At 39.5% G+C, this 10,164-nt stretch overlaps 1 protein-coding gene across 1 annotated transcript in view; it reads right to left on the bottom strand.

The window, feature by feature from the left end:
* Nucleotides 1-8,980, bottom strand: part of MTMR2 (myotubularin related protein 2) — a 60,881-nt gene extending 51,901 nt beyond the window's left edge. Inside the window, exon 1 of the mRNA XM_008919324.3 lies at nt 8,851-8,980. Within this exon, the coding sequence (XP_008917572.2) occupies nt 8,851-8,948 (98 nt within the window). The 5' untranslated portion in view covers nt 8,949-8,980. The remainder of the gene's footprint in view (nt 1-8,850) is intronic.
* Nucleotides 8,981-10,164: the final 1,184 nt, after the last annotated feature.

The following is a 10,164-nucleotide window of genomic DNA, read 5'->3' on the forward strand; positions in this document are numbered from 1 at the left end:
AATCCAACTTCCAATGTTTCCTGGTGCTATGAGAACAACCATGGCCCTTACCCCTGCCTGCAGAAGGTGTTGACTCCAGGGCTCAGGATGTTCTGTGGCAGAGAACTAAGAGACCTGGGTGGTGCTGCTATCTCCTACATCAGAGCAACCCTGGATTTACCATTGCACCCCACAGGAGAAAGAGGGATGGCAACATCTAACTGTCTCCACAAGCGCTTTGAATTAAGACAAAAGCCATGATGGAAATCCTACATACAATTCAAAATCACTCCTGCAGTTAATTTTTATATTTACCATATAAACTTCCACAACCTTCCTTTAAAATATATCAAGCCAGAGAAAGACATACAAGTAAAAAACTATCAGGATTTTGATGCAAATTCAGACAATAATAAATAAATAAATAAATAAATAAAATGCAGATTCCCATAATAAGTTGCAAAAACTAGTCCAGAACCTGAGAGCAAGGAGAAGCAGAAAAAATAGAACCAAACGTAGGATACAAAATATTTTGTTTGCTTATAAATTTATTTTTATTTTTAGGAAAAAGCTATTAACTTGATCAAGGAAAGAAATAGAAACAAAAATTATATTAATAACTACTCACCTTAGGACAGAAAGGAAAACTGAATAAAAAGACAGATATAACTTTTCTTTTACTATTTGTATTCTGGCAATGCCTTAATTTTTAGTTTCATACTAAGAACCAGTTGAATATAGATTAACCAAATATACATGTATTTCTCACAGTTCATGTGCTGTCTCAGTTTTTCTTTAGATTCCTTCCTATGTCCCTATTTAAAAAACACCTCAGTTAGAACGAAACACATTGTTAAATGTTCTGATTTTCTTTGAAACACATACCACGCAACCCCCTCGCCCCAATAAACCGAACACCCACAGGAGTTAAAAATACCAGTGATTTACTGATCAATTACATTACTTATTCCATCCTGGGAAAAATCAAAAGAAGGAGGAAAGGATATATAAATATAGCCAATCTGGAGAGTCTTGTATCAGCTAGCAAAACTGACATGGTGTAACACCTTGATAAGCTTTCGCAGACAATACGCAGCCATGTGCTCTGCCACAATCAGCGCAAAAAAAAGATTGAGAACAACTTTATTCCGCTGACAACCCAGCCCCTGCATGAAATTGTTCCCTAGTAAAATCTCAAGGCTAAAGTCAGACAAGTATTCAATAACTTGGGGGCTATATTTCCAGAAATTCAACATAAGACAATACAGGATGTTTTCAGAAACGCTGAACACCTGTGTGAGAAGACTGAGAGGGGATCTTATTAATATCCAAAAGGTGTCCAGAGGGTGGTGCCACATACTTTTCAGTGGTGTCCAGTGATAGGACAGGGAGCAGTGGCCATAAACTAAACAACAAGAAGGTTCACCTCAACATAAGGAAGTACTTCTTTACAATGAGGGTGGCACAGCACTGCCACTTCTTTACACTGAGGGTGGAACAGGCTGCCCAAGGAGGTCATGGAGTCTCCCTCTCTGGAGACATTCAAAACCCACATGGATGTGTTCCTGTGTCACCTGCTCTAGGTGACCCTGCCTTGGTAGAGAGTTGGACTAGATCTCCAGAGGTCCCTTCCACCTCTAACAATTCTGTAATTCTATATCTTGTCTCAACTCTCAGAGAGTCCAGCATCATTGAAGATGATGGTCAGTGAGTTAAAGTTTCCAGGTTCAACACTCATAACTGGTGCCAGGTCACTCCACAAGCTCAGTCCCATTTATTGCCTAATAAAAAGCCCAGTTTATAAAGTGTTCAGCAGCCATTCATTTCTTGACATATGGCCCAGATTTGGCAAAGGGCTCTGCACACTCATGCACCCCACTGGCCAGTTGTAGGGTACATAATGAAAAGTCTTTCAAATTCTTCCACCTTACAATGACATGAGGCACACAAAGTTTGCAGGCCATCTGAGTATTTTCTGTACATCAGTTCTCATTCATCTGAAATGAGGGCTAATCTAAGATCACCCACAGCCACATCCTCCTGTCACTTCTGCTTCCTCAAGCAGGAATCAACATATGTGAAAAGCAAAGTAACTCAAAAAGGAGTAGGATCAAAAAGGTCAGAATGGTTTGCCTCTGGTTGGTAGATACCACAGGTGTCTATGCTCCTGCTTACCCAATGGAAACCCAGGCAGTGGAGTCTAGATGACAACTCAGCTCAGAGCGGACACTTATCTTTGTTCTACTGAATTACTTGTGGAGTGTATTGACTTTGTCAAGGGTAAGGAGGTTTTAGATAATCCACTTCACAAGGAGATATGGCAATCTGAACCAGATCCTACCCTGGTTTTCTAAAGACAAGTGTCTTGCAGCAGAGTAGTTTGTATTTGCTTTGTGCTTTCAACAGAACACAGCCTTTTGCAGACATCTTTTTGCAGCAAAGGAAAATAAGCAAATACAAAAATTAGAGAATAAAATGTATTTCTCTAACTTGACTAGGTATTCCCATGTTGGAAAAGAAACAACTTATTCCATAAAGGAAGAACTGTTGTGCCCTCCCTTCCCATTTCCGTCTTTGTTTAAATGCAAAACTTGTTCTAAGTTACTATTTCCACTCCTCTGTCAAACATGGTTAAAATTGCCCACATGTTACAAAAACTATTAGCAGACAAACTAGACACATACACACACACATACACATACACACACACACATATATGAAGAAATGGGGCTTAGGAAACCAAACTACAAATCTCTGCTCTCTTCTCTGTTGTGAACAGATTTAGCCAATGTAAAAAAGAGGAAAGCTGTGAATTAAGAAATAGCTCCTTCCTTTTTTGGAGTGGAGAACAACCCAAATTCGATGCACTTTTTGCCCTTACCACAATGATAGGGAGGGAGCTCTGTGGAGGTGGTCACACCTGAATTATTCACTGTAGGCTATACTTAGAGTCACTGTGGAGAAACTGAGATGACTCATTCTTCACCAGCGTCTACAAAAACCACCCAGAAACTACCAGAACTCTGTATCAGTCCAATGAGATGAGAAAAATCTCATGCAGGATGCCTGTATTTTTCTTTATGCAAAGTGGAAGCAGAAAGTGGAATCTAGAATCACAGTATGTTTTAGCAAAAAAAAGACAAACTATGTCTCTCTGTGGTGCTGGAGGCAGCAGCGATCAGCACAAGCTATACCCCAGCAGGTGGTAATAAATGAAGGCTCAAGACCACTCTGCTGGCAGAAGTCCTGAGTACATCCACAAACAGTCCCAACATCCTCCTTCCCACACCCCAGTGTTTAATGACCACTCTGTTAGCATGTTGCTTCACCTTCGAGGAAAAAGACTTGAGAAGTACTCTCTTACAAGGTATGGGGTTCATTTTCAGTGTGGGAGTGGGATATCCATTCTTAGACTGGAAGACACAGCCTGAATTTTCAAGAACAGTCTACTCCAAAAGTCAACTTGGGTAAAACGAGGAGAATATCTCATAATTTTCATTTCTTTTCAGAGAGGTTCTATTTACAAATGAGATTGCTGACCAGTTTTGATTTACTAAAGGTATCCCATCTACTGGTTTAACCAATCTCTACTGTGATGATTGATTTTGACAGTCATCCTTCAGCAGTTCATCTCTGGTACTATAGGCCTCACACTCTGAGATTAGTTCAGTTGGTTACAGTAAGGTGCTAATAATGTCAAGCTTGTTGGTTCAATCCCTGTATGGGCCATTCACTTAAGAGTTGGACTAAATGATCCATGTGGGTCCCTTCCTACTCAGAATATTCTGTGATGCTGTGATTCTATTCTCTCACATGACATGCCTGTGGATAGAGCTTGGAGGCCCTCCTGCACAGTGGCTCCCATCTAATGACCTGTTCTCTGTGACCTGTCCCTGCCTTCAGCATCTGCTCTCCACAGCAGCCAGACAGGTCCTTCAGTCTTTGAATTGTAACCAAGTTGTTGACAGCCTTCAGCTCTTTCATGGGTAGATTTAGCTGAACTCATTGATGAGGGTAATCCTACTACTGATCTGTGCAACCTTACTCTTCGAGAAGACCATTCATCAGTGGTATCAACTGAAATCAACAATAGGATTTATTAACGTAGCAATAGAAATAGCACAAATGCTTTATTTTCACTAAAGGCAAAATGTAGGAATGAGGCTGTGGTTCAGCTCAGTGCATTTTGTACTGGGGTAAAAAACCCACCAAACACTTTGATCACAAAACACCAAGCAATGATCAGATGTATAATCACCCTATCAGTTACTCTTTGTACAGAAAGAAATAGCTAACTTTTAGCCCTGTCATTCATTGCCATTGCTCTTCATAGGCCACAAACTTTGCAGTGAATTTTCAAGGCCTCAGGCCACTCATGCTTTGCCTGAACTTTTCTTGGCTTGCCTGCAGCTTTGTTTTAACTGGTTTAGGTGTGACTGCAATTTCTGTAACTGGCCAGGTGCGTGTATCTACTTTGTTTTATTTTTGTTTGTGTGAGGTACAACCATAGTTTTGCACAGACAACAGTTGCAAGCAGCTATTCTACACAGATTAAAACACCCACCAGTAATGTAGTAACTTTGTATAGAGAAATACAACAGCCTGGTATCACAGCAGAGGTCTGGAGAAGTAGAGACACGGGATGTGGCATGGAGGAGTACAGGCACAACAGGAGAAATTGGGCTCAAGCTTGGCACTGGAGACCATGGCTATAAACAACTCACCAACAGTCAGCCAAAGAAATGCAGACCTGGAGCTGGACAAAACTGGGTTTAGGGGTAACAAACAGAACAAAGAAACAGTATCTAATACCCATAAAAGCAACTATATATGGGGGAAAAAAAATCAGATGTAATGTGAAACCGCAGAGCAATGAAGAAAGAGACAGGTGTAGTTGTTTTACCAAACATACTAAAATGATCCCAGGTGGATCCTATAGTAAAGAAGAAAAAAATCATCAAGATGAACCTCATACTTCTGCTAGCAAAGGACTCCAGATGTTGACAACTTGCTGTAACACCCACCACCACCAGAATAAAATCAGCAACCTTGGAGCTGAGAGGAGTAAGAGAGGGATGAACATCGCACCAAGAAGAGAGGTAGAAACCAAGAACTGAATGTATGACATTTTAACAGCATCATAATTCTCTTCCTGTAATAATTGCACCTGGACTAATAGTGGTTAGACTTGCAAAAATTCAGTTACACTAAGAATAAATTCTTTGCTATGTAAAGACATGCTGCCTTTTTGCCCTTTAACAAGGTTTTGAGTGTAACACTTTGTATGGGCATGTAGTCCCTATATCACAGTAAATAAATCCAGATAAACACGTTGTTTTATTCTAAACAGGTGTTGCCAGTCTTCCCAGAACAAAGGAAAAAAAATCCATAAGCTCGTGTTTTTCTAAATAGTTAGCAGAAATATGATCACATCCCCACACCTGACCCAGATCAAATTTGAATCACTGGGTGACCTAGCATTAACCATTCTGAAGCAATGGCCAGAAGACTACAGAGGCCAGATCCGTAAAGTGGAAGCATTTGTACAGAGCTAACTAAATTACTAAAACATCACCTTGAAGGGATTATGTACTCAAAAACTGCTAACACTTTTCTCCTCATCAAATATATCAGGATTTAGAAAGCAATGGAAAAGAATCCATGGAATAGAGAATCAAGAGAGAAACAAAGAAAAGAACTACCTTGAAATCACTGGAAAATTACTGAGAACATTCTCTGGCAAAAGTAACTACAGATGGTAGGAAAGGGAAAAGCAAATACTTGAAAAGTTCCACTGATTTTTTTTGTTGTTGTCTTTCACAGATTTTTTTTCCTCAATTAGCTTCCAGTTACTAGGGCAATAAAAAAGCCAGATGTTTTTTCAGTTAAAAATGAAGATGGGGTAACTACTGTGACAGTGTCTCTCCTGTTCTCTCCCTTCCCTGGGTCATCCCAGACACCTCTACAAACTAAGCACCTCATTCCCTTCCTGTCACCCTCTTCCTCATGGTGGAATGGGCTTCCCATGGACAAATAAAAAGACTTTTTCATGTGCTGTATTACAAATACACTTGTATGTAACACCTATATATCAAAGTGACCTCTGTTTCTGATACATTTCTAATGAATGCTTGTTTTTTTGTTTTCCTTGAATAAGCCTTCTGGTAAAATAGAAAATTCTGAGTTGGAAGGGACCCACAAGGATCACAGAGTCCAACTCCTGAGTCAACATAAGCCCTCTGGTGTATGGATCAGGTCTCTTTTTACACTGGCTGATACCCTCAACACTGAAAAACCAGTAACAGTAAAGCAGGTCATCAGGAAAAGATTAATGAAAAAGAAGATGTGGACTATTGATTTGCTAAGCCATTCAAGAGGTATTATGACCTTTCCAAATGCAGTTATTGCCTTTGTACGTGAGGTATAAAAGAATTAGCAAAGGAAGGGAGACGATAAAATATCTGAAATAGGTGACAAAATATGTTTGAGACAGGTGTTAACCTATAACTGAAGTCATAGCAGGAGTACAATCTTGCACCAGATAGGAGCTGTGTAATCTGACATTGTCAGGTCATCCTCAATCTTAAAATTCAGGTTCTGTAACTGCGCCTCTGTCATAAATAGCCTGTAGTTAAGGAACTACTATGTGTACAACTCAGAACTGTCTAGCAAATAGACTGTTAGTCAACATAGCATTAGCATCTCTCTTCAGAAAAGGCAGTGCTTGCTGGGACCCAAGAGAGTCGTGTTCTGAGCCTAACTTTACTCCTCACCAGCTGCCAGATCTTGCCTCATGTCTCCACCGCAGTTTTTCATCTCATCCTTAGACTTTCTCGCTCTTCGTCCAGTCTCAGCAAGGAGTCTCAGCACTCGACTGCACATCCAAGAGCTTAGTAAAATTATTCACCAGGCATTATTAAAAATAGAGTAGTCCTGGCTTACGCACATTTAAATAGTTGGTCCCTGTCTGTTCAGCACAGAAATCATCACCATCTGTACAGGAGCTAAAACCATGGCACCGCAAATTCCCACGTAGCCTTCAAACAGCAATGTAACATTAATTACAACAATGAACAGGTGAGTGTCAGTTTTATTTTATATTCTCAAATGAAAAATATACTTAAAACCAAACATTTTTGTCATAAATAAAATACGTTTTATAGAACAGTCAGGGCTGGGACAAAGAGACGTGCATGTGTCTAACAGAGGAAAATGTTTAAGACTGAAGGTCTTGCACTCTGAAACAAGTAGGAATAGTTTCCGCTGAATGAAGGAACAGAAACTTGCATGGCAAAGACTGCTACTTAAAATAGTTCCCCAATTCTTCAGAGGTAATGGTTTCTCTTCATAAGCACACTGCGTAAATTAAAAGCTCTAAACTCTTTCTTACTGAATGTTATTTTCATCATTTTCTGCCCCAAATCCTGAGACTCTAAAAAGATTCTTCTTGCTCTGCAAATCTATATGCAGGCAAAACTACTAGTTAGCTTCACAACATACAGTACACAAAAAACCCCCAAAACCTACCTCAGAATGGGCTTCAGTTGCAACTGTTATAAATTATCACTTACATATTAAAATCAATGACAATCAGCCCATTTGGAGTCGCTAATTAGTTCTAGGCATAGTGTTAAGTTTCTTAGATGCAAAAACCAGTTTATTATCAACGCTCAGCCAGCAACGCACTTGTCTTTACTGGTAACAACTCTTGAGAAATCCTGCTTCACACATACAAGAAATCAAATGCAAGCAATGTTCTCAAAGCCCACAAGGAAAACGATAGCTACTCACATTTCACCAAACACCAGAACTGGCAAAAATCTTCCCTTTCAAACTCTAACTTCAATGACTCATCACAAAACAACTCAATCAGCAAAGCTCATACATCTGGTAGCAATGTGGTGCTACAGCAAAAGCCCTCCTTAGCCAACAGCTCACAGACTCAACTCCTTCCAGCATCACTCTGACCCGTGGGGAAAGAATTCCTTCAACATAGCCCTAAATCAGACCAGGTATTGACAGGGCCTTATTTGAGACAAGGGGGAGTTTATACCTCATGGAGTTATTGCCTCAACAGACCTTGCTGCACTGATTTACACAGAGTTTATGTTTTCAGAGTTATTCCTGAAAAGATAAAGACAAGGAGCATGATTGTTCTCATATGCTTCAGTAAAAGTGCAATGTATAGGATCCATGATGTCTGCAGACCTCTCTGGATGATAACCACCAGCACAGAAGTGGTAACGAGCAACCAAGACAACGATAACATCAAACACTGCTACAGTCATGCTGATGGTAAACATCTGCCCACTGCCTTACCTCTTTTTCTCATTTTATACCAAGGTAGAAATATCACTGACATCTCCTATAGCAGTTTCTTTACAGTACAATCACCTCCACACTTTTGCACAGGCAATATAAATTTACCTTCAGCAGATCTAACAGAAAGCATCTCAGGTATCTTATTGGACTGTAATATGCTTTTTCAGATAACATTTCTGAGGAATATAAAGAGAACTATGTTAAATCAGAAACTACAGTACATAAGCACACAGACTACATGGACAAAATGCCTAATCACTTTTAATGAAAAGTAAATATCTGAAGTTTGACATCACTTCTTTCCTACAGTCATATGTTCTGCTAAAGTCATACATGGCTCTATCTGACTTTCCTTTCACAAAAGGAAAAGATTATGATAGAATTCTGTTGGCTGTTCCTTTGAATTCCAAAGGTCAAAGGGTCCATATGCAACTTGAAATTTGAAAAAGAGAACAATACTAAAAATCCACCCACAAAGTCATCTTAAGAGTGGTCTCGGAAGAAGTCTGAATAACTAGCACAGCTGAAATGCGTTTATTACTCACTCACCCAGGATCCTCAGGCCATTTTAGAGATATAAAAGCAGCCCATAACACTGAGTAAAGCTTACTCTTCTGGACATAACTGTACTGTAGCTCATCCAACATTAGAATCAGTGTTTCACCTCACTCCTTCTTCTGTCTCATGGGTTGTTCCTGGACTGACAACTGCAGATACACACAAACGCTTCTTTCAAGCTGCTGGTTAAATACCACCACAGCTCTTTTTAAGTAGTTGGCTCATGGTCATGCGTCTTCCATGAGAACAGGATGTAAGAGGAAAGTCCATCCTAAATACTGACCTTTGGAAACCACAGAGAGCTGCAGAACTCAGTGCTGTGCCACCCAAACCTAGCACTGGGTGAGACAGCTGAGACTTGAAAAGCAGAATGGCTGTTTCAGCACAACTATGAGGGCAGCTGAGTTAATTAGCTGTGACCTGCTCATCTGAAACTAACTTGTATTTTCACACAGAGCTGCGGATTTTTTACCCTGTGCTATACTGTAAGTTTTTCAAACATTTTCCAGTTGGGAGAGAAAGTAGATAACACTTGTTTAGTTATTCTCATATCTTCCTCAAGGCCCACAGGTATTGCACATTACTAGGGTCTATTAAAATATCAAAGCAACTTTCACGGTCGAGTGCCATTACTGCCGTATCTTATGTGCATTATTAAAAGACAAATAAACCTATATATGTTCTTTAAGGCACTTATTCAAATGTGAGCAACCTTAAGTATAAGTAAACTCTATCAAGCATGTCTTCTCAAGGAGTCCCATCTTAAATATCTCTAGAAATATAACACTTAACTTCCAAGATGGAGCTGAGAGAATCTAAGGAATGCACTGCTGTATGTATTTCATACTAGCACCCTTCCAAGTCTTCTAAATCTTGCATAAAACAATTCAGTAACTACAACTCAGTGAGGTTTCACGTGGCTGGGTAACTGTGATTTCTGGGATGAGTGACCTTCTACTCATTTCTTGGGTTTTGTTCCTTTTAAATAAAAATGGATTATAAAAACTGATGACAGCATCCTCATGATTCACTTTGTTCCTCACATCATCCCCAAGGCTAACTTCTTCTTTTTAAACAAAATCACTTGGTGAAAATATGTCCCAGTCACAGGTTACAATTTGAAGTTGGTCAAGCTATTAGATCACAAACACAGTATGAAAATAACTATATTTCAGTGCATACAAATAGTCCCATTAGCTTCAGAGGAATTGTTCTGATGCATAAAATCAGATTGCAGTACGGCTTTAATGAGAAAAAAAGATGAAAATCGATCTACTGTCCAATTCACATAAAATTATTTATTTG

Source organism: Manacus vitellinus, unplaced genomic scaffold (genome assembly GCF_001715985.3).
Source record: "Manacus vitellinus isolate BGI_N305 unplaced genomic scaffold, ASM171598v3 scaffold_2_pilon, whole genome shotgun sequence".
Classification (NCBI taxonomy): Eukaryota; Metazoa; Chordata; class Aves; order Passeriformes; family Pipridae; genus Manacus; species Manacus vitellinus.